We start from the raw sequence: 24,130 nt of genomic DNA on the forward strand, positions 1-24,130 counted from the left end.
GCCTGGAAGGGAATAAAACACTGGAGAGAGGAGCAACAATGGAAGAAGTGTCCGAAGCCATAAAAACTATGAAGTCGGGTAAGGCTCCAAGTCCTGGCCACTCAAAAAAATCAAAAAAAGTCTGAAAATGTTGAAATGAACAGCAAGTTCAAGGAAGTTAAAATCTGATGTCCTTTAAACTTTTAAAAATCTGTTGTAAATACCCATACACAAATAAATATGAACTTAAGTTCATCTATACTGGGTTTATGCTGCTATAGTCTCTCTAAATTTAGAGAGTCTCTCCTGATTTACACTTACAGAAATGAGAATAGAAGCAGGTCCATATATTTAATATGATCAAGCTGCAAACACACATGCATGTACAAACATAAAGTCTGACCTTGCTCTAATCTTTCCAGAATGCCGGGAAAAAATCTAGTCCATTGAGAACTGCACACTCTATAATTTTGAAATAATAATAATATTAAAGATGCTGAAAGAGACAGTTTATTCCTTCAAACCAGATTCTTGCTTCCTTTCATCTTTCTACAGGGAGTTTTAGAAGGCCTGAGAACTGATCGGCAAAACCAGCACCCTCCATTGCAGAACCTACCCAGTGGGCCTTTGGACCAAGCAAGAACATACCCAGCATGTCTGATCAGGCCTCTGCAAAGAGCAAGAGCAAATACTTGTTCGAGTTACTCAACACCGTTCACTCCAGGTGGCTCATCTAAACTCTTTGGATGACCTAACTGCTTCTTCCATCTGTATTTCTGTGCCTAATCACTGTTTCCTGAGTTAATCTCTACCGTGATTGGTATTCTTCTGGGAAAAAAAAAAGACTCTAATAAAACTTTACTTCTCTCTGATGCAATCAAAAAGCCTTGTCTGAAAGTAATTTCCTTTAGCAGATATTTTTATTTGAATCAGGCACAAATATCAAGCCGTACCTGTGAAATACACAGTAACAAGTCAATTAGATTATGCAACAGACCTAAAAGTTTGCAGTGATCCCTCATCATACTCATTATTTAAGACTAATTGGGCAAAACCCTGAAGAATATGCTACCAAGTACAATGCTATGGTAGTCCCTGCAATGGAAAAACTAACAGCCAGAAAACCTACTGGTTTCTCCTATTAACTCCTACGATTCATTCACATTTATTAAACATTTTCTCTAAGTATAGAACCTATATAGACATGGTACCTCTGCAGGCAATAGCCCAAAATGTGCACGCTTCTCTCACTGAGATTTCCTTAGGTCCCAGTTAAAAGCTGTGTGAGTAACTTAACAAGAGAGGGTCGGTTTAAGGAACTGACTGTTTCCTAGTAAGTCTCTTAAGAACTCTTTCTAAGGAGTCACTAAAAGGCATTATGAAACTTTTATTTCTTGGAACTTAAAGATGGGAATTTTCAGTTCCCCATGCCAAATAAAAAAGAAGTGAAAAAAAGAAAAAGCTTTCTACAGATTCAGCTTTCAGGACAGGAAGTGACAGAATACCCGCAGAGGCAGTGGATACGGGGCTGACAGGAGGAGGAACCAGCTCAAAAAGGTCTATTTTGGTGTACATGCACCACGGTATTCGCAGGACAGGCCCACTTGTGCGAATGGGCGTGCAGACTTCATGGCTCGTTCGGTTCTTGTCACTTTTGCAGAAAATGCTGCTGGAGGAATCTCTGCTGTGGCTCAAATTCACTCAGGTCAACAAAAGTGGGAGCTGTCAAGGATCTGAGTCCAGAGCCCTAATGCCTTGCACTAGCCCCCCTCTAGCCAGTTGACATCTGTAAAGGGTCAATCAGCTGAAAATGGCCCCTTCCTCTTTTAGGAAGGATGGAATGGGACCTGGGCATAATACAATTCGGCAACTCTAAACTAGCTGAGCCCCTTCAAAGAGCAGGGAAAATCTCAGCTACTCTGGTATGACCAGACTCCATTTGTTGCAGAATATCAGAGAAGCACAAATGGACACGTACAAGAAAAAGAGTCTGAACACGAGTCCCATTGCTTCTGTGTCTCAGATAGCTCAGTGCACATTGAGAAAATACCCTGAGCGCAGGGCTCAAATCATGTATAATTAATTATACAGAATGAACACATTTTGAGTGCTTCCTGCAGGGGTTCCCATCAGATAACAAGAATCTAAAAGTTCAGTAATAGGATACTCCTACTCTGTGATAAGTAGTTATTGCTATTGGAAAATAAATTCATAAAGCTGGAGTATGAACTAATTTGCATACACACAGTTTTATAAAAGAAGGAATACACAGGCTAGTTTTACTGATCATCACTGTGCCTCGCTGCTTGGTAGCTGTGCAATACCTAGTCTCTTATTTGTATTTGCACATCAGGAGATTTCTAACGTGTAAGTATGAACAAGCACACATTTTATACAGAAGACTGGAAAACTATTCATATTTAGGATGTAATTTTATAAAACCCAGTCTTCCTGGGTAGGCTGAGAAAGAGAAAGAAAGATATCTGAGAGAAAAGATTCCCAGTCTGGCTTTAAGGGTTGCTTGCAGATCACACAACAGGTAGACTGTTCATAGAGAGAAGGGTGCAAACAGCCTGAAAGACAGCGGTTTTTCTCTTTGGTTTGATTGTAGCCCTGTTTCCCTTCTTTATGCCTTGCATGGGTGCTAACAGGACGGAAGATTCCCTCTGCTTGCTCCCCCATGCTGTATCAGTTATAGTGCTTTTAATTTCTGTTGATGCTAATTAAGGTGTGGGGTCTGTGCGACTAGAGCTTCCTACAGTGAATTGCTGAAATGAACTGTAGAGGGAGCATCACCTGGAAATCATTCAGAGGGCTTCTCGCATGACTCCTGTGCCCCACTACATTCCTTATTCCTTGCATTTCTCAACTCACCTCCTTAAATACAAACAAAAGGAGCCAGAGAGGATTATCCTCGCTATGGATTTTTCCCTCTTATTTTTATAGAAGATGTTGGAGTCAGAGTTTTGCTTTCTTTTTTTTTCACTTTGAAGAAGGCCTCACCCACTGGATAAGGTTGAGAAACAGAGACGAGTGGGAGAGCGTGGGAATAGGAATCCTGAACGCCTGAGCTGTAAGCAGATCTATGCCAGTGATTCACTGCACGGCCTTACATAACGCTGCCAGCCAACGTGATTAGCCCTAAAAAGACAAAATAGCCAAGACGAAATTTTTCTTCTGACCAGTGCCTCTGAGGGCCCTGAGGAAGGGGCTAATCTTCATGAAGGACTATTTTATAGCTAAGCAGTTATTAATAGCCCTGACCTAACATGCGAAGAGGCAATATAATTATGCTTGCAGGAATCCCCTCAACTCCCTCCTATTGCAAAATCACCCACTTCACTTTTAAAATCTTTGCAGTATCAGATCATACTTATCTCTGTATCGTGGGCTATCCCACCAAACTATTTTCCCTGTTTACTCTGCTAGCTTTAGTCCCCTTGCAGGTTTTAATAACCTCTTCCTTAGATCTGTGTGCTCAGGATATTAGACCAACAGCCCAAGCCAAAGAATATTCCCCAACAGAGCAGCCCTGCTTCTCAGGCCTCCCCTAAGAGCCTGCCTAGGGAATCTCAAGAATTTTTTTTGCTATGTGCATGCTCCTTGGCTTTTATAAGGCGATTTACAAGCCATCACCTGACCTCTGCCCTTATAGCAACAGTTGGGAGGCTGACGAGGTGGGGTTGGATGCGGTTTATTTAAAGGAGTAGTTTGCCTGTGTCAGGACTTACTCCATTGCACTGCAGTAGCAGCTCTGGGAAACACTGATTCCTCCCTCTCTCTCCTTGACTCTGTATCTCTTTCCAAAACCACAAACCTCTTCCAGTCTTTTCCCAGAAAGTTACTTAATTACCATGTATCTAGTCTTACAGAAGAAATTCCACTGAAACAAATACACGTGAGAACAAGGCAGAATATAACTCAGTAAAGTACAGGAAGGAGAAAGCACAAGGTGATGAGACAGTTCAGTGCTGTATCCGACAAACCTGTACAGAAGTGCAAACGTGGAAACGTTAGGATACAATGTGCTGTGATATTGTGCTATGTAATTCTGCTGCTGATGTAAACGCTTACATTGCTATGTTATAATTATATATAGAAATGAGTAAAAATTTGTGAGTATTCAGGATGAAAATTGTAGTAATGTTATTACCACTTTTACTGCTCCACACCGTTCATACTGTTTGCCTCCTTCTGTACGTTTCTTAACAAGGTGTTCTTGTGATGCTCCTTGCATGTAATGAATCTACATCTATAATGCAAATAAGCTTTATAATAAAGCTTATTTACTGCATGCTATAGTATGTGACAAAATAAATACAAGCAAACAACAAACTTCAAAAATATCTACCTAGTTGTGCCATTAATGCTTGTTGCCTACAAAAAGAAGAACAAATTTAGATAGTTTATTACCATATGTTCCCTGGAGGAAAGTGCCAGCTTAAATTCTCTTTTTTTCCATTTTGTATATATAAAAATCTGCATTTAGGTTACTGGTGCACTGGTATATGCTTACTGAAAGAACAGACTGGTAAGAATAATTACAATGCAGACAAACTTATGTAGAAGAACAGAGCTAGAAAACCAAAGCAATTGCAGGCCATGAGTAAGAAACACAACTGTAGTTGAGTTGGGTGTCAAAGCTTGGGAATGCTTAAAGTGGAACTCCGGCGGTATTAACAGAGTCGCAAGGAGAACCTTGCACTTGTTATTTGCATGCCTTTTGTTTGGCATAATCATCATAATAAGCTTTAATTTTATGAGCACAAAATGTTGCAATTTGGATACATATCGTGTGCCTATTATTGCTCCAATAAGAAAATTGCAGCACGTGTTGGAACAAGACCTTCAGAAGAACCTCAGGCAAAAATAAATGAGCATACACACTCCTGTATGTTTGGCTTCAGTACTCTTAAAGCAATTTATTTGCATATTTGGAGGCATAGATGTAATTACATTAGCAAATTTCAAAATTGCCTATGCGTATATTCAGCTGATCTCTTTATTGTTTAATATTAATTGTCAGCCCACGTGCAAATACAGAAGACTGCATCCTGTGCAGAATCACTACAGTAAAAATGTCATTTCACTGAACTGTTGTGGGGGCAGAAGAAACTAGCTAATCTTTCTAGAGCCCATCTCAACATGAATGTCCTAGTGGTCTTCCTTTGCTTTTAGGGGGGAGCATAGGTTGCTTAAGGAGTCATTTGCTTAACGTGGTTATTTTTAGTGATAATAATTCTCTACTTGGACAATCAGAGCATGGGCAGGATCTTAAAATTCAGTGGACACAAACAGGATTTAGCTACACTTTAGACTGTCTTAAGTTCAAAGCTCTGATCCCCAACCCCTGGCTCAGTGGGTATTTAACCACCTTGAATTACTAAATTCACTAAATCTTACTTTTTGGCTAGCAAGTTCTCCAGGCTGCTTCTGCACCTGCTCACAACAGGCCCACACTGAGAAGAGCGAACCAGCTCCTTCCCACTTCCCACCAGCAAGCGGGGAGCAGGCCGACCATCTCTGAAGCATGTAAATCCTCTGAAGAGCTCCGTCCAGCAGGTGCCTTCCCATGCCGGAATGACCTTCCTCCTTGCAAAACGCTTCAAGAGAAGTGGATGCCTCTTTCATACAACACAGTAGTTGTAGTAACAGAAAGTACAAGACATGGATTAGTGCCTCTGCAGGCTGGGATTCAAGCCTGCATGTCCCACTTCCCAGGATATTGCGCTAATCAGAGCTGTTCAGATGAAAGAGCAGTTGTTGATGCCTCCGACCTAGAGAGGATCTGGGACTCCTTACCCCAAATGGACTAAGACACGTGAGCTCTAGAGAGAGGCAGGAGACCCTGCTGCAGAGGCTGTTACCATGCCCTCCAGCTGTTACAGACAATATGAAAACTCCTGGTCCACACTGATACCACCAAATAAAGCAATTTATTCCAACTAAACTGACTCTACCCTGCAGGGGACTGGAGTAGTCACAGAGGGGCAACTGAGAGGTGCCTCAGAAAGCTGTAGAAATGATAACTGGCAGCTGGCAGGGAGCAAACTGCAGCCTCCTAAACTGCCTATCAGCAGGCACAGGAGCCTTGACCTACAGCTGTCACGTCCACGAGACAAAAATGGTGTGTACATTTTCAGCGTCTGCGCAACACGCTTTCTTCCCATCAATCTGCTTGCATGGAAGATCCAAGCTATCCTTCACAAAAACGTTCGCACGCAGAGTGCTAGGGGTTATAAGCCTCACAGCCAAGCTCAGTGCTGCCACAACATGACTATCAATAGTCCTTGTTTCCTCTGCTGTGTGTAGTCTAAATCTGCTTGGAAATCGCTGTGATTTCACTAAAACCTTAAGAGATGAGGCGGGAATGAATAGTAAGTACAGTGGAAAACAGATACTCTTCTCATATAAAAATTTCTGTTAATAGTAATGGAAAGAGATTATTAAATAGATCGGAAGAATAAACTCCAACACTTCCTGAGGCACTGCATCAGAATGTCATTGAATTTAGGGGGGATGTTTTAATTTTTCAGTGCACAGACACAAAAGCGCGAATATATTTTCTGCAGGTCTATCATGGATCCAGCAGCTTCAGCCTGTTGTGAAAGTCTCCCAGTTTTGATAAAATATACAAGAGTGTGGGCTGCTCATGGACTTTGTCTTCATTCTGCTGCTCAGGAGTCCCTTCTTTGATATACACCTGGAGGCCAGATTAAAAGGAAAACAGTAAAAGAGAGAGTGCAGCAAAGAATGTCAACTGCTCTTGCAACGTGCCATGTGTTGAGCTTAAGGATAAGCAGTAAGCAATGTGTTTGGATACTCTTAAGGCTGAGTAATGCTAGCAGCTGTGATAATAAATGTTAATATTCTGGGTTGATTTAGAAACAGCAACATTATATAGCACACTGGATGCTGTATCAGCACAAAAGCATTAAGGATTAAACTGTGCATCATGCACAGGAAACAGATGAGAAAAGGTCCTAAAGTTGTCAGTTCCTTTCAGATAATTCAGTAAACTATCAATTTTACACCATCCATGTAGCACATTAACAGAAAGCACTGGAGAACAAAGATTATTGCTGGCTCTTGAAATCAAAGCTCAGGAAGGCAAAAATTCACTCTGCCCACAGAAAGGATCTTCTCTGATTTGTAAACACTTACATGGTTAAGCATTTAATAATCAATAAATTAAAATATGCCAGGAGGGGATAAAATGTATGCAACTTTACAAGAGGATGAAGTAGTCAAAATCCATCTGTATTTCCCAGGTATCTTAGCATTATAGTCCAAAAAGACATACTATATCTTTTGGGAACATAGTGACTGTTATAGAAACAAAACTTCATGGAGGAAATTTTTCAGTTCATAGTTCAAAGAATACAGCAGACTCTAAGAGCCAGTAGGATTTTTATAAAAAGCACTAAGATTGAATTGGTAACAAAAATGAAACAGTAGCAACACTGAAGACAAAAAAGGAACATCCTAAGAGCACATCACTTAAAAGCCACCGTAAAAGATCTAAAACCAAAATCTTTTACTTGTGTTCCTCCTTTATATACAAGTAGTGGGAATAGTATAGAATTAAAAAGAAATTTTGAGACTATCTCAAGTTCTCCTTCCTCAGCAGCTTGACTTTTTTTTTCTTTCTTTGCTTTTATTATTTAATTACTTTCCAAGCATACAGTAAGATATGCCCTATCACGAGGACTTTGCAATATAGATAAGCCCCTGCTGTGAACAACTACCTGCACAAAAAGACAGTCTAAAAGTAAAAGAGAAGAGGAAATAAAGTAGATGTGCACAAAGTACATAAACAGATTAAGAGACTTTTTTGGTAAACATTTTTCCTCTTGTTGCAATACTTCTAGAGGATTTCTTGTTCGTTATCACTAACAACCCTATAGGTCATTCTAGTTTGTCTGTGAAGAGCATTTATAAGGCGTATCACAGGAATCAGTGATGGAAAACTGAATGTGATAATCGGTTTTACTTACCACAGTGGAATTTGTCAAAAAAGGCCCCCATTGACCAAAACGACATTACTCCGACACTGAGGGAAAACAATGCTAAAAACAAAAACGTTTTGCATACAGTAAGCTACATCTTTCAGCACCAATAAGATAACACACCGAAGCCCAAAACCTGTGTTTACACTGCTGAAGCGATACTACCTTTCTCCAGCTGTGAATCAAGGACAAATTATCGCATCATCAAACTACTTGAAATCTTTCATCACCTTTGAGCCACTGAGTATGTCAAATAGCAAGATAAAATCACAGAGAGCTTTTGAAAGAGATTGCATAAGCAGCAATAAAGCAATGCTGGCAAAAGCACAGCTTCAAAGGACAGGACAATGGATTCAGTCAGAAAATGTTAAATAATGTATAATTTAAAGTAAAAAAAGGCTAGAAGTTAAGAGGCAGAAATATAGTTTGCAAGAGACTCACGCACACAGAGACTGAGTGCAGAAAGCAACAGCAACATATAATCAACTTCCAAATCAAGGTGACCGTAGGAAAGCAAGGGCTGGACTGCACTGCCATCCACAAGATGTCTTTTGGAAGATGCTGAGATAAGGACAGCAGACAACAAATAACAGATATCCCCTGTTTGTTCCCTGAAGATGAGGTTTTAGGGTAAGATTGCCAAATTTCATAAAAACCTTACAGCCATTAGAACATCAGTAACACAACAGTAACACAATGGCAATACGGACATTTCAGTAACACACAGCAAAACTGCCAATGGACACAAGTGCAGTTTCTTCAGACCAAACTGGAACAGCATGGGGTCCATGACTTCCAGTCCATCTACCGCAAGACCACAAGTGCTGATGGATGATCCTCAAAGGTTTTGCAATCATTTACGCTGAAGCAGTAGGGACTGGCTGTTTACATGAATGAAGTCTCTGCTGTATTAAAAAATATGACGTACATCTCACATAAAAGGATGTAGGTTGAGAAGAGAGCAAAGTGGATACTACAGAAATTAAATTCTGGATTTGAACTAAAATATTTAGTTTTCACCCACGACAAAGATGAAACAACATTGTAAGAAATATTTTCTGTTGGTGATAAGTCATCAGAAAGGCTATTAGTTAGCATTGTTTGCCAAAACTCAGAATCTTCTCATGACTTTTTCAGAAACATTGCAACTCTGTCTTCAGATACTCTCTTTTAGCATCAAACCTAGCAATTAAAGGAGAAAATCAACTACAAGTCTTTCTTAGCCAAATTCTTTTGGAATCAGTGCAAGACTAAGGTATAACCTAGTTTCTATTGTGGTCTCAACAGTGTGATTTCAACTGATTTGTGTAAAGTCTTTCAACTTTTCTCTTAGGATGCTATTTTAGAGCCTGTATTATGAGGAGTTTGCAAAATGACTCTATTGCCTGTAACACATGACACAGTAACAATAGAGAGAATGACCTGTTTTACATTAAACCATGAAAGGCCTTCCCACATAGTGGTTTATGGGTCATTGTTTGGGTTAATACAACTTCTAATTCTGCTACAGTTGACTTTCTAATATAATTAAAGGATCTTTAGTCATCCTATGATTTTAGATTAAGAGCTCTTTGGTGAAAACAACACATTTTTTTCCCTTTGAAGACTAGGACTTAGATGTCTTGTATGCTGTCCTATCACTTTCTTCAAAAAGGAAGGATTTTGATTTTTAAAATAAGAATCCCAATGCATTGTTTGGAAGAGATTTCTGATATAAACAAATATGTTCTCTTAGTAAGACAGGGATGTACAAGCTGCACAATCTAAATGGACCAGTTATACAGTCTCATTAATAAAAGTCATACATTATCATGCGTAGGGAGAAAACGAATATAAGCAGTGCAAAAAATCTTAAATGTCCAAAACATGAAAGAGCAAAGAGAAAAATAGTCTTTGACAAACAGCAGCTACAAAAATCTGAGCAAAGAAAGCAGATGAATAAATGAATAAATAAATGCGCAATCTAAACATGAGATATTTGGGAACCACTTTCTCACATTTAGGGAAAAGCTGAGAAGAAAAATTCTCTCTATAGTTCCATCAGCTACACATTATCTCAGCACTAGTTCCAACAGGACCCTGTATAAGGTGTTTTTTCCCTAGTAGAGCAGATGAAGCTGCATAAAGCAAAAGACTACCTATCCCAGAAGAAGCTAAATGAAAAGAATGCCACCCAAAAGAAATAAGAAGTTTTTTCTTAAACAAACAACATAAACCCAGCAATGGGCTAGATTACCTGAGATACAGGCACAAAAATATTGTTCAGCAAATTATTCTTGGCACAAACAACAAAGTTGGCAAATGCCCTGGGAGAAGGAAACACCCGATGGTGACACCCACTGTCAAAAGTATAAGTAGAGAGAGCTGGGGATGAAAATTTACAGTCCTGAATCGTATCAGGCTGTGCACCTAAATTTGGGACTGAGACTAGACTCCTATCTGCTGTCACAATGAGCTGTGGCACTAAGTCTTCAACCAGTATTGTTAAAATTGGTGGTGGAAGCAGTGGTGGTGGTGGTGGTGGTGGATGTGGTGGCGGAGGTGGTGGAGGAAGTGGCAGCAGTGGAGGACGTAGGTCTGGTGGGTACTCCTCAGTCTCCAGTAGAAGGTACACCTCTTCTGGAGGTGGAGGCTTTTCTGGGAGAAGCTATGGTGGAGGAGGTTCCAGGAGCAGCTATGGAGGGGGCTTTAGCAGTGGTAGTTGTGGAAGGATTAGCCGCAGTAGCTATGGTGGGAGAATGAGCGGTGGTAGTTTCGGAGGAGGAATGGGCAGTGGAAGCATGGGAGGAGGCTTTGGATCAGGTGGAGGTGGCTTTGGGGGAATGGGAGGTGGTTATGGAAGTTGCCTTGGTGGAGGTGGTGGTTTTGGTGGTGGTGGATATAGTGGAGGCGGATTTAGTGGCTTTGGGGGTAGTGGTGGCTTTGGTGGTGGTGGCCTTGGTGGTGGTGGCTTTGGTAGCGGTGGCTATGGAGGAGGCAGCTTTGGTGGAATGGGATTTGGTGAAGATACCGGATTGCTCTCCACAAATGAAAAGCTGACCATGCAGAACCTTAATGACCGCCTGGCTTCCTACCTGGATAAAGTGCGGGGCTTGGAAGAAGAAAATGCTCACCTTGAACGTCTGATCAGAGAGTGGTATCAAAAGCAAGGTCCCACTGGTACCAAGGACTACAGCCAATATTACAGAACAATTGAAGAACTGCAAAACCAGGTATGATGTGATTAGACTAAATTTGGACAGATTCTCATGAGAATGGCCTGGCACTTGCCTCCTCCAGCATAATATCCCTATTTGGGCTGGTGTGTTCCCTCCTTGGTTTTAGCCACCCTGTCAGCAGCCAAAAAGCAGACTGTGACAAAGCTGGCCTACCAGTTTTTCTCTGCTCTGGGTGATACGTGTGTTAGGGCATTCTTGTATGTGGTGCAGTTAGTATTGTTTGGTGCAACGACAGATCGTTACTAGCACGTCCATCGTGGGGACTGCTCAGTGCTTCCTTTAACCCCATGGCCTTGTTGTTTGCTCCTCACTCTCTTGAGTGGGAGATATAATTGTTCCTTGCTTATGTTGTGCCACTAATGGCCATAGATGAATTCCATATTTTTGTGCATATACAGGATGAGACAATTTATGGGCCATAGTGTCTAACCTGACACTATCCCTCAGCTGTCTAAACAGTCTCATATCTCTTACATGAATATTGCAATGGTAATAATGTTTTCCACTGTTTGGGGAGAATGAGGAGTTTATTTAATTATTTTTTCCAGCAAGGTATTACATTTTGAATGGATATTTGTAAACCAAAACTGACAACAAAGACATCAATCAGTACTGACTTTACATAAAAGTACTTCGTTTTAGCTGAGATGGAAACAAACTCTTTTCTCTCTGCATAGCTTCTGCAGCACTACTCAGGCTTGATATCACCATAAAGATATTCTGAAATGCGTATCTGCACAGGCATTTCTTCCTTCTTTCTCTGTCAGATTGAAAAGGTGACTGATCAAATGTCTTCTGCCCTCTCCCTTTCAGATTGTTGGTGCAAGTGTGGACCTTAACAAGATTCTTCTTGACATTGACAACACCAGGATGACCGTGGATGACTTCAGACTGAAGTGAGTCTTTCCCTTCCTGTCTCATGTCATCTTCCTTCACCCTACCCCATGAATTCATATTCCCAATCAATCTTTCTAGACACTACAGTGTCTTGACTCCAGCTACAGTACAGATAACTGTTGGAAGAAGAAGCATTCTGAGAATAATTTTGCATTAGTTTTTCATTATTATTTTGCTCCAGACAAATTATTAAAGAGTGCCATTTAAAGGACTCCAGTCTAAGTTTCTCCATCTTTGCTTGTAGCTTTATAAATATAACCCTCATCATATAAATCCCATAAAGAGAGAGATTCCACTAAAATCAAATAAAATTGTTGGAGATGGAAAGAGTATTAGGTCCTTTCTTTTAAGAACTGAGCAATGGGACTAAAGTAAGACCAAAGATGTACCGATGAGAACTGTCCATAATCAAGGTAACAGAGTCTGGCAGAACTTTTACTAACTTTCTTGCCTGTGATTTAGGTATGAAACTGAGTATACTCTCCACCAGAGTGTGGCAAGTGATATTAATGGATTACGTCCACTTTTGGATCAATTGACTTTAGCCAGATCTGACCTGGAGACACAGTTTGAATCCCTAAAAGAGGAACTGATCTATCTTAAGAAGAACCATGAAGAGGTAAGTTTCCCCACACCTTAAAATAATAACTAATGAAAACTCAACACTTAAAGAATTTCCTGTGGATTTCTTCCATTAGGAGTAACCAAATTTTAGCTGCTGGCTTTGATCTTCCAACTTGAGACAATCTGGCTTTGATCTGCAGCAGTATGTAGCACCCATAGCTCTTGCTGCCTGAAACGGAGGTAACAAAATATCTAGGTCAACAGTAGGCAAAATGAGAACAGGGAAGTGATAGCTCTCACTACCAAGTACAATTTTGTTGCTGAAGTCATGGAAAGAAAATTGAATAGTATAGATGGAGGAGTCAAAAGAAAATATTTATGCTATCTGAGACGATACTTCCCATTGAGAAGAAAAATACCCAAAAGGATTTTCACAAACAGCATGCTGCATGGGATTCCTTAGGGCCCCAATGCGAAAAAGTCAGGGTCAATGAGTATGTGCTGTCTGGCTATTGCTCATTGTAAAGTTTAGCTTAGGAATGGTGGAAATGTCTTCTCCATGGCAGGAGCAAATGAGGCCTCTTTTGCAGGAGCAATACGGATGTGTGAGGATTCACCTTCCATTTCTTTTCCTTTATTTCAAATGATGAGGTTTCTCCTTACCTTCATGCTTTGAGAACCTGTGCTTTTTATTGTTTTTTGCAGGAAATGAGGGGACTGCAAACACAATCTGGTGGTGATGTCAATGTGGAGGTCAATGCCACTCCCGGCATTAATTTGATGGAAAAATTAAATGAAATGCGTTGTGAATATGAACGGCTTATTGAGAACAACCGGAGAGAGGTGGAAAGCTGGTATGAAACCAAGGTAAAGTACAGTACCAATAACTTACTAAATCTTTCACAAAGAACTGGATCTATTCATACCTAATACAGGAGAAGCTACCTTTCAGGTTTTACTTAAGGTACATAAGCTTTAAACTCTAGTTTAGACTCTAGTAGCTTACTGTAACAGATTAGTGCTAGAGTATTAAGGTTAAGTAGTAAAGCATGTTTCAGTAATAAGGTGAATTACAAAGAGGTTTGGTATGGATTAGTGTGTGGGAAATGTAGATGGACAGTCTACATTACATCCCTCTCTAGCCATATTCACGGCTTTCTCAGTGCTTTTCTGATAACCCCATAATCTTCACTTATAATCAAAAATAAATTACCTTAATTCTGTATGTGCATTTTTCAGATGGAAGAAGTTAATCAACAAGTCCACTCAAGTGGCCAGGAAATACAATCAAGCAACCAGCAGATCTCTGAGCTGCGACGTGAATATCAAAGCCTGGAAATTGAACTGCAGTCACAAATCAGCATGGTAAGTAAAGGCATATGCTTCTGCCTCACCTGTGACACAGGCTGTATGTATCACTGAAGGAGACTGGTTATATTTAGCAATCGCTCCACCTGTAGAGAGTGGGGTGCTGGATTACCCGTTATCATCAAAGATAAGTTTTTCTCTTTTTTGTGAGGAAAACCTCCAATTTTTCCCCCCAAATGAATTAAGCTTGCCACATTCCCATAAACACCATATTTTGTTTTCCATTCTCAGGTAGACTCTCTCCAATCCAACCTGGAAGACACAGAGCGCCGCTATAACATGCAGCTGCAGCAGATCCAGGGTATGATCGGCCCCTTGGAGGAGGAGCTGGCCAGCATCCGCTGCGAGATGGAGAGTCAGAATGAGGAGTACAAGATGCTCCTGGGCATCAAGACCCGCCTGGAACAGGAGATTGCTCAGTACCGGGCACTGCTTGAGGAAGGGCAGCACGACCTCGTGTATGTAAACTGCCAAAAGATCACAGCATTATGTAAAACCCAGGGTTGTCAGATTAGTCACAAAGAAAGCAAATCAACAGCTTAGATTTGCAAAGCAGATTTTGTACTGAAATGGGGCTAATTTGGCTGTCTTGATCAATCACCTCCAAGGTCCGAGGTACTATAAATTTCTTGACAAAACTGTTCAGAATAGAAATCATGTGAGGAAAAATTAATGCAGAAGTTCTGAACTACCTATTTGGGGCTGGACAAGGAAACCCATGTACACAACCCTACCTTCATTCTGATTCCAGAAAAGGCTAGGAACTGAACAGACAGACATAGCCTTGGAAAAGACTGGTAGCAGAAAAACAACCAGAGTTTTCCTAACCTTCACAGAAGTCTCAGTGTGAGGTTCCAGAGAGAATTCAAGCTCCTCCGGTTCCCCTGAGGCAGGGAGCCTGCTTCTCACCCTAACTGCTGCCTGAAAGAACAGCTAAGGCTTCATTTTCTGCCTTTCCAGTGTGGCGCCTAGTGACAGCATCCACTGTCACAACTGATAAAGTGGCAATGCCAAATCCAGCAAGGAATATCTGAGCAGAATTTGGAAAAGGCAGCAGCTACTGCATTCAAGCTGATATTAAAAGACAGCCTGATTTTTGGCACAGCATCAGTTGTCTGGCTGCTCTGGGTAGTTCCACAAAGGAGGAGCACAGGCAGGAGAAGTGCAGGATTCTGTGCAGTATCTGGAGAGAGATCTCCTTCCGAGATGAAAAATGTGTTTGATTAACTTTCTTTTTTTCCTTCCCTCTCTCTCTCTTTACAGCATCCCAGGAGGAGGAATGGGAGGAGGAATGGGAGGAGGAATGGGAGGAGGCAGAATAGGAGGTGGTGGCTATTCTTCTGGAGGAGGAAGAGGAGGAGGAGGAGGAAGTGGTGGCATGAGTGGTGGATATGGAGGAGGTGGCATTTCTTCCGGCAGTGGAATGGGAGGAGGAAGTGGCGGAGGAGGAATGGGAGGAGGAAGTGGAGGAATGGGAGGGAGCAGTGGGGGAGGATCATGTGGTATTATTGGAGGAGGAGCAGGAGGAGCAGGAGGACTAGGAGGGGGAAGTGGAGGAGGATGCAGTACTATTGGTGGAGGCGGAGGAGGAGGAAGGATCTCAGGAGGTGTCAGCAGTTCCCACTCCTACTCTTCATCTTCCCAGTCTCAGTCATGCAGTGGTGGAACCCAAGGTGAGAATTGTTATATGGGCACACGATTCTCTCTGTCACAACCTTACTAATTTATACGCTACATCAACACATTGAGCTGAGAACAAACAGTACTGAGGATAAACAAATATTTCTTGTTTGTGGTAAATTTACTTGTATTAAAAATTCATTCATAATTGTGTACAAAGGACCAACTCCTCTTAAGATACAAACATTCAGTTTCTATTCAATTATGTGGATGATACCAGCATATCATGTAGTTTAAACCCCAGCGGGTTTTCTTCATCTCTCTAATTCTTTGCAGAACCTAATTAAAAATACCATTTTTATACAATGCTGAAGTTTTCCTTTATGCTTTTGGAATAGCTGATGATCATCTATCAAATGGTCAGGCTTCTTTTTTACCTGCTAAATATGGTGCCTCAGAGATTTGGTGCCAGCACTGAAGAAATTAATGGTTTCTTTGTCTCTAAACAGGGTATGGAAGAAAGTCTTTTGATTAAGAACATACACCGATGATCCTACAGCACAAGACCCTTCAAACAGAAATTTGCACAAATCCTCTGCATTCTTCACATTCCTGAGGAGAGAGAGATGCTCTTAACCACTCCTCAGAGCTCCTGATGCCATCTATCCAAAAAAGGCCCATTGGAGCTATTCAGATGGACCACCTTCCCACCTGCCCTGCATGCTAAGCGCTTCTTCTGCCTGTAATGCTTTGTGGGCTCAATCATTGACATTTGAACTACCTGCTTTACAGATTCAACCAATTTGTTGGTTTTTCTGTATCATGAAAATGCCTCTAATAAAACTTTATTTCTGTCTGATGCAACCAGAAACCTGTGTCTAGGAATTTTTTCCATTCTGTGGTGTAACCACTCGAAATGCAAATGCAAAGCCATACCAAAACATACCTCCAGATAGAAAGGTTTAGTATACATGACAACAATTGATCATGAAATTTAGAGTTAAAACACAATTTCTGAGCACTCTGGGCAGATCATAAATTTCTTGGAGCATCTTAGGCTATGCCTTTGTTTTTTAATAAAGTGCCACATACTGTTGTGGAGCTCAGCTCTAAGACCTAGTAATAGCTAAATACCAATCTAGAACAGGCTGCAGCACTATATGAATGCTAATATAGTTGGCATCAAATGAGTGCCAACCCAGGCATGACACAATGAGACACGAGTGATCGCAGAACCGTGATTTTGAAAGCAATATTTCAATTTGTGACTCACAAAAACTTGACTGACATGGTTCAGTTTAAACTGGAAATGCTCAAACTTGTGATCTGTTTTTTAACTGAAAGGAAAAACAAAAAGAAAGGAAACATAATTCAGAGTCTGGAATGATTTCACCGAATGCATGGCAATTTACATTATTGCTTTTTTTAAAAGTGAAAGAAATAAAATTATTTTATTACCTATGCCGCACTTACTACTACCCCATCAGCCTGCTACGGAGCAGGGTGAATCTAAGGACAATAGGAAGGACTGCGGGATTTTAAAATGTATATGGAAAACTCTCTCATATATTCCCCTGTCATAAAAATCTTCTGTTTTTTCCATAAAGAAAACCTTTTAAAATCAGGATAGACATCTGCCCAGAATCTACACAGAATGACTGAATAAAATTTTAGGACTAGAGAGGATTATTGTATATAAAAGTGGTAGTTAGAGGGAGGAGTGAGGGCAAGCCAGAGTCGCAGAAGGCATAGCACGTTCTAAAGCCCTCACAGACACAGAGATGATGTTTCGCAACAGTGATCAGCTTAGAAAAGCAGACACAGAAAACACAGAAGCAAAGACACCCAACTTTCAGGACAAAGAAAAGAATTTCTTGTCGGAATGAGTCCTTGCCAGTTTGGTCTGCCCTTCCTTTCCTGACAGCAGACAGTTTGAACACTGCAGAGGAGACAGTAAACCTTCTACAGTGCATCTTAATTTGACTAATTAAATTACAGAGCAACACTGCAGTTATCTTTTTTAAACCTAATTAGCAATCAGAAGCAGCAGTAGTGACCCAGAATCTCAGCATAAGACAGTAACTGAGTGTGCTGTAGTACGTATTTTTTTCTAGGATCTTTACAAAGTTTCCTTCCATAAAATGTTAATACTAACAGCAATATTTGTCTTCTATCTGTGTAAAATAAAGTACATGTGAAAGTAATTGGAATTTTAATTTCTGTATATAGGAAAACCTGTACTGTGAAGAAAATAAATGTAAACTCTTTTAACCACACTCAACTGTTGCTTAAAAACTTTCCTGACTAGAGCTTGCAAAAAGTTTGATTGCTCACCTGTTGCAACAGCTTGGAGCAGCCCAGCAAACTAATCATCAGCGAGAACTCTCTCTTTATTATCTGTCTTTTGGGAGTTGCATTTGCTTCTGTCCAGGGAAATGTACTTTATGCATTTTTATATTCATTATTATAAAGAAATTGTAGTATACCTTTCTCCAGCAATTGGGACAATTTTGTTTATAAAAACAAACACCAGGTTATTATAATTCATCACAGATTGCAGTAATAACCAACTAATGCCAAGAAAGTTAATAAAGCAAGAAAAGGAATATATTTGGATGAAATCCATTTCCAGAGACTTAGCCGAAAAAAGTAACCCAGAGACTAACAAATTCAGAGGTCAAAGGAAGCGAAATGCATAGTCCTAGGCCTTTCAGGGCAGTATCTTGTGCGTCTCTCAGGAATCTCGGGAATTTCTGGATGATATTTTGGAGGAGAGAGGGCTGCCAAAATAGGCAGATCCTCAACCACAGCTTTAATGAGAAGTTAGCACCTAAATTCCTCAGGCCCATTTTTAAGTCTTAGTCCACAGCTGCCACCTAGACAACATGGAACAGAAGTCAGTTATAGGCCAGGCTGTTCCCAAGCGAAGCCAGCAGTGGAAAATGGGGAAAGGAACCCAAAGAGCAGTACCTGCCCAGCATGCATTCGGCATGCACTTGCCCTGGGAGGCCGGTTCAGCTCCCGCAGTGTCTGCAGAAGGCACTGCAGTTGGCCAGAGCTAGGGAGGAGGTCTGTGGTGAAGCTGAGTTTAAAAAAGCACACCAAGGTACGAGCTCCAAAGGCTGTTAGGGTATCCAACAGCAATCAAGGGGCCAAAACTACCCTGAGGCCAAATAAGTGAAGGGTGCAGGTCACTAGCAGATGGAGTCGCAGGCCCAGCTTTTGATGCAGGGCTACGTGCTCAGGGAGTGGCCTCTGGTGGTGAATAAAGAGTCAAGGAAAGCGAGTCCTTCGTGGAAGAGGACTGAGCACCATGGATTAAAGGCTAAGCAGGTCGATTCACAAGGGTGTGGATGGAGAGAATAGACGCAAATTTAAGTTCCAGAAATACACGTCACACTCCCATGCAAAATTTCTCAATACTTGGAAACCAGGCAGAGAAATAGAAATACTTGATCTACGCCAACCTGAAGTCTGTATTTGCTTGTGTTGCGCTTACATGAAGTCGATTTAGCAGACTTGTTAAACAGACCTTCTGCTACACAAATACCTCCAGTGACACCCAACAGCAAGAATGAGATTCTAGTAATGCCGATTTCTGTTTGTTTTAGGTATTTGCACTGCATACATCATGTAGAAAGAGAAGTGATGTTTACAGCAAGCGGTATCTAGATTATTTCAACGTAATCAAACAGCGCTTTTGCCACAGCCCTCTAGGGGGTACTATATCGTCACCTGTTGCACCACGTATGTTACAACTACCTCCACAGATATCAATCTACGCTTTAAATCAATCTTTAAAGAGTATTTATTTTCCTGACTGGTAATTACATTGCTGCTTAACACGCACTAGGTAATATGTGCCATGTGATGAAGTTCAGAAGGAATTAAAACAGGCAGTATGAAGACAGCACCTAGGAAGAGACACAGTTAGATGGAATGAAAGATTTTCAGGAGAGGTTACTGGTTAACTGTAATGAGTTCAGATAATGATTATGTTTTTTCAGATGTAATCTTTGGCATTGTATCTTTTAATCAAACTGATTTTTTTAATTACATTATATCATTCTACACCCTACTCTGAAAAATGGCTATTATTAATATGAAATCTAAAATATTAAAATCTGAAATACTAAACATGTTTCCTCTCACTTTTCCTCTGAGTCCTTTTAAAACAGCTAAAATAAAATCAATGTATTTGCTGGAAAAAAATAATTACTATGTTTTCCCTTGCAAAGTACTTCTGTAGCTCTCACCCAGTTTTCTTCAACAAGGGAAATGACTGAAATCACAATCCTGTGCTTTCAGAAAAAGCTAAATAACAGCAGGAGCTTCCCCTAGTACAGTCAATAATAACAGAATAAGAAGAATGGTGTAAACTGCTCTTCTATAACAGAGACAGGAAGGCAGCTTTTAAAATGAGTAACATCTTTCAGTAAAAGAAAGTAGATTTCTAAATATCTAATGTAAATTCCTGAATAAATTAAAGAATAAAAAGTTTCTTGGAAGCTGCTGGACTTTAAAATCATTGTCTTTTATCATAAATGGAAGACAAAAAAATGAAATACTGAATTTCGCCACATATAAGATTGAAGGAGACAAACGACATAGGTGGAGACTTAATTAACTCCTTTTACCAGAGATATATTGCCAGGATAATAGAAGCTATGAGATATTATATGATCCAACAAAATATCTGACAAAGAGCCACCCACATAAAATTATAGTGTGTGCTTTGTGTGAATCAACACAGACATACCTGCAGAGAATGGTAATGGGTATTACTTACCCAAGACAAAATTTCCTTAGCACATCACTTTTGGCATGAGCACTATGGCTGGCAAACTTCATGGGAAGCTGGACTGCCTTGCAGGTGACACCCACCCAAGAAGGTATAAATAGTGATCAGCAAAGACAGAAAGGCTGCAGTCTGATCTTCTGTATCTAGCTGTGCAGCGCGCTTTGGGGTTGGGCTTGGATACCTTACTGCTTTCACCATGAGCTGCAGCATCAAGAGAACGTCTAGTATTTCTTACAGAAGTGGTGGAGGAGGAGGCCACTGTGGTGGTGCTAGCGGCAGGAGTTCCTCCGCCTCCTCCAGGCGATATGCCTCCTCTGTGATAGGCGGCGGAAGCTATGGTGGGGGAGCAAGCAGCATTAGCTATGGAGGGTCCCTGTGYGCTGGCGGCTTTGGTGGAGGCATGGGAGGTGGCTTCGGTGGTGGCCTAGGAGGTGGCTTCGGTGGTGGCCTGGGAGGTGGCTTTGGTGGTGGTGGGGATGTCTTTCTGGGCGGCAATGAGAAGGTCACCATGCAGAACCTGAACGAGCGCCTGGCTTCTTACCTGGACAAAGTGCGAAGACTGGAGGAAGAAAACGCTCAGCTTGAGCACCACATTCGGGAGTGGTACAGGAAGCAAGCTCCCAGCGTTTCAAAGGACTATAGCTCCTACTACCAGACCATCGAACAACTCCAGAACCAGGTAAGAGAGCCCTGACTAACTGGCCTCCRTCTCTGACACGCAATTCTCAGTCGCGAGCACTTCCGTCTTCCCTCTGGAAGTGGCTCTAAGGGGGTGGAGGGTGCTAGTGAACGGCCTTGCTGGTGGTATTACTGGCAGAAACCTGCGGAGCCATGTCTCCCACCCCTTGGGTAAGCGAGCCCACACACCAGCCCACAAGGGAAAGGCAAGTGCTCCGGGGCCACCGCGCAGGGGATTAAGGAGCACTCCCCAGGCCCAAACATGCTCGTGCACGTGACTGAAATCTCACATTGTGCYGGTGGCTCCAGATCAGGGATGTGCGGTTTCCAGTCTTTCCCTCCACTCCAATCCAGTTCAGCTGGATGGTGTGCAAAGCCACAGCACCTGGACTGCAAGATCCAAATTCCCTTTCTCTCCGCACACTCCTACGTAGAGCAGCTGGAAGCACCAAGGCCTTCCCACACAAAACCTTACTTTAGTACTGGTAGAAATTACAGTAAACGGACCGAGACAAAGCAGGTTACAGAGAAAGGGCAGAATACACATTCCCTGGCCACACCTGGGCAACTGTCTCTAACTTGAGCAACAGAAGATACCACTATGTCTTTTGACGGTGACTCTGTGATAACCTGGGTTTCCTTGGAAAGCACTTCTTGGAGAGTAACCCTCTCRTGTGGTTCCTGCATTACTGCAGGAAAGAACTCCAAGACCAACAAGAAAGCCCCACCAAAGCTTTGCATCTCCTCTCTTCCTCTTCTGGGTGTGTTGGGCACAAGGAGAATCCACTCCAACTTACTCTYTTGCAGATCATTTCTGCCACTGTGGACAACAACAAACTGCTGCTGGAGATCGACAACAGCARGATGACTGCTGATGACTTCCGAATGAAGTGAGTGAACCTTGCATGTCTTTCGCGTCCTGCTCACGGAAGTCAGGAGTCGAGGCACTGCCCCGAGTGCAGTGACTGAGCCCCCATCTTCTTCTACTGGCACACAGACATAGGAAGGGTGAGGGCTATTGACAACGGTTGTCAGCTCATCTCCCCATTCCTCTGTCTCTCTTCTGTGTGGTACAGGTATGAGGGTGAACTGGTCATTCGTCAAAGTGTGGAGGCTGATATTAATGGCTTGAGAAATATGCTGGATGAGCTGACTCTGGTTAGGTCTTCTCTGGAATCAGAGCTGGAGACCTTGCAGGATGAGCTGATTGCTCTTAAGAGAAACCATGAAGAGGTAAGAGCCAATGATAAATAGTATCTGCAAGAAATAGTCTTCTGATCTTTCAGGGTTCCTAAAGTTTAGGTACCAAGTCAGTTCGGACTTACGTCACGTGAATGGCATTCCTTTATTACCTCCATGTTGCCTGGCTCACTGTCCCTAGTTGAAGAAGTGACCTGTACTCYTTGTTCCTCTCTTTGCACTCTCTGCAGGAGATGAGGCAGCTGCAGTCCCAGACTGGTGGCGACGTGAGCGTGGAGGTCAATGCTGCTCCTGGCATAGATCTGACAAAGACGCTAAATGACCTGAGAAACGAATACGAGCAGATCATTGAGAGGAACCGCAGAGAGGTTGAGCAGTGGTATGAAGTCAAGGTATGTAGCAATGCTCAGAGTGGAAGTCTCCTTCTGCGGGAAAACACAGGCATGCAATACCGGGGAGGCTGCTCACATGAACAGGAGTCCTTTGGCTGCCCGTGATCAGAAGAGGCTGCTGGGCGGAACACCAGCCTGCCCCTGCACACCTCGGGGAACTGCAAGGAAAAAGGTGTTGGGGAAGGACTCCAGCAGCAGAAAGGGAGCAGGCCGGGTCTGATGTACAAAGACTGGGTGGCAAGTCAGGATCTGAGGAGCAGTGACTGGGCTGCCTTCCAGCAAGATGGAATTAGAAGGAGAGGCACTGTGGTTATCTTAGTTCTCAGCTAGCAGATCTGCTCCATGAGGGGGTCTTCTCGCTCAGAAGGTGTGTTTGGTATCTCACTCTGGCAGATGGAAGAAGTCAATCGGCAGGTCACYTCTAGCAATGAGGACATCCAGACAAGCAGCCACCAGCTCACCGAACTGAGACGCGAAATGCAGAACCTGGAGATYGAACTGCAGGCACAGCTCAGCACGGTACGTGGGGCAGGATCACTGAGGGCCCTTTCCTCCTTTGAGCGGGACACTCCCTCCTTGGGTAGGGAGAGGTAGTGCTCCGGTCCTAAGCTCCCCCATTTCCACTTTCAGAAAAGCTCTCTGGAAAACTCCTTGGCAGAAACCRAATCTCGCTATRGCTTGCTGCTGCAACAAATCCAAGGCCAGATTAACTCTGTAGAGGAGGAGCTGGCCAGTATTCGGTGCGAGATGGAGGGTCAGAACCAAGAGTACAAGATGCTCCTGGGCATCAAGACCCGCCTGGAACAGGAGATTGCTCAGTACCGGGCACTGCTGCAGGAGGGACAGCAAGACCTTACGTACGTATTCTGTACTGGAGCAAGGCAATAAGAAGAAATCCTTGTGTACTCCACTCTTAATACAGGCTTCCTGTGTGTGGAGCTACATTAACATCTTTTTTCACAGAATATCCAGTGGTTAGTTGTTTTTTCGTGAATTAATTCCTCTTCTTTCACAGTGCCTCTCAAGGAGCTCTCCAAGGAGGTGGAAGGTCCTCCCATTCATATTCTTCTGCTTCCTACTCTCACTCCCAGTCTGGTGAAATGACAGGTAAGATGACATTTTGTATGGTGATGCCCATTAGTGGGTTATCCTTACTCTGATGACTACAATATATTTGGTCAGAAAGAAGTTTTGTATTTTGGGCTGGGGAAGTTGCCCGGCTCAAGTAGCCCAGCAATGAGAGAACTTCACTGATTCTGTCATGGAAGAATCAAGGATTAAAAGACAAAAGCTTTTTTCTGCCTTTTATCTAAAAGTAAACTGCAAGTAATAAGCTTTATAGGACTGGATATGCTCTTTCGCAAATTGGGATACCAAAAATACAGTCCTGAGAAAGCTTCTAGG

General features: G+C 42.1%; 2 protein-coding genes across 2 annotated transcripts; both read left to right on the top strand.

Moving 5' to 3' along the window:
• The first annotated feature begins 10,438 nt into the window (after window positions 1–10,438).
• Window positions 10,439–16,190, top strand: LOC112968757 (keratin, type I cytoskeletal 15-like). Its single transcript, XM_026071301.1, has 10 exons — window positions 10,439–11,200; window positions 12,020–12,102; window positions 12,566–12,722; window positions 13,373–13,534; window positions 13,907–14,032; window positions 14,267–14,493; window positions 15,299–15,420; window positions 15,481–15,519; window positions 15,565–15,708; window positions 16,165–16,190. The coding sequence occupies exons 1-10, from the start codon at window positions 10,439–10,441 to the stop codon at window positions 16,188–16,190; spliced, it is 1,848 nt and encodes a 615-aa protein (XP_025927086.1).
• Window positions 16,191–20,652: 4,462 nt separating this feature from the next.
• LOC112968717 (keratin, type I cytoskeletal 15-like) lies at window positions 20,653–23,833 on the top strand (the record flags this gene model as incomplete). The annotated part of the gene is made up of 7 exons (XM_026071211.1): window positions 20,653–21,135; window positions 21,942–22,024; window positions 22,211–22,367; window positions 22,565–22,726; window positions 23,120–23,245; window positions 23,357–23,583; window positions 23,742–23,833. Coding segments are annotated over exons 1-7 (1,330 nt in total), but the record flags the coding sequence as incomplete, so codon positions are not given.
• Window positions 23,834–24,130: the final 297 nt, after the last annotated feature.

Source organism: Apteryx rowi, unplaced genomic scaffold (assembly GCF_003343035.1).
Source record: "Apteryx rowi isolate R43461 unplaced genomic scaffold, aptRow1 scaffold_323, whole genome shotgun sequence".
Classification (NCBI taxonomy): Eukaryota; Metazoa; Chordata; class Aves; order Apterygiformes; family Apterygidae; genus Apteryx; species Apteryx rowi.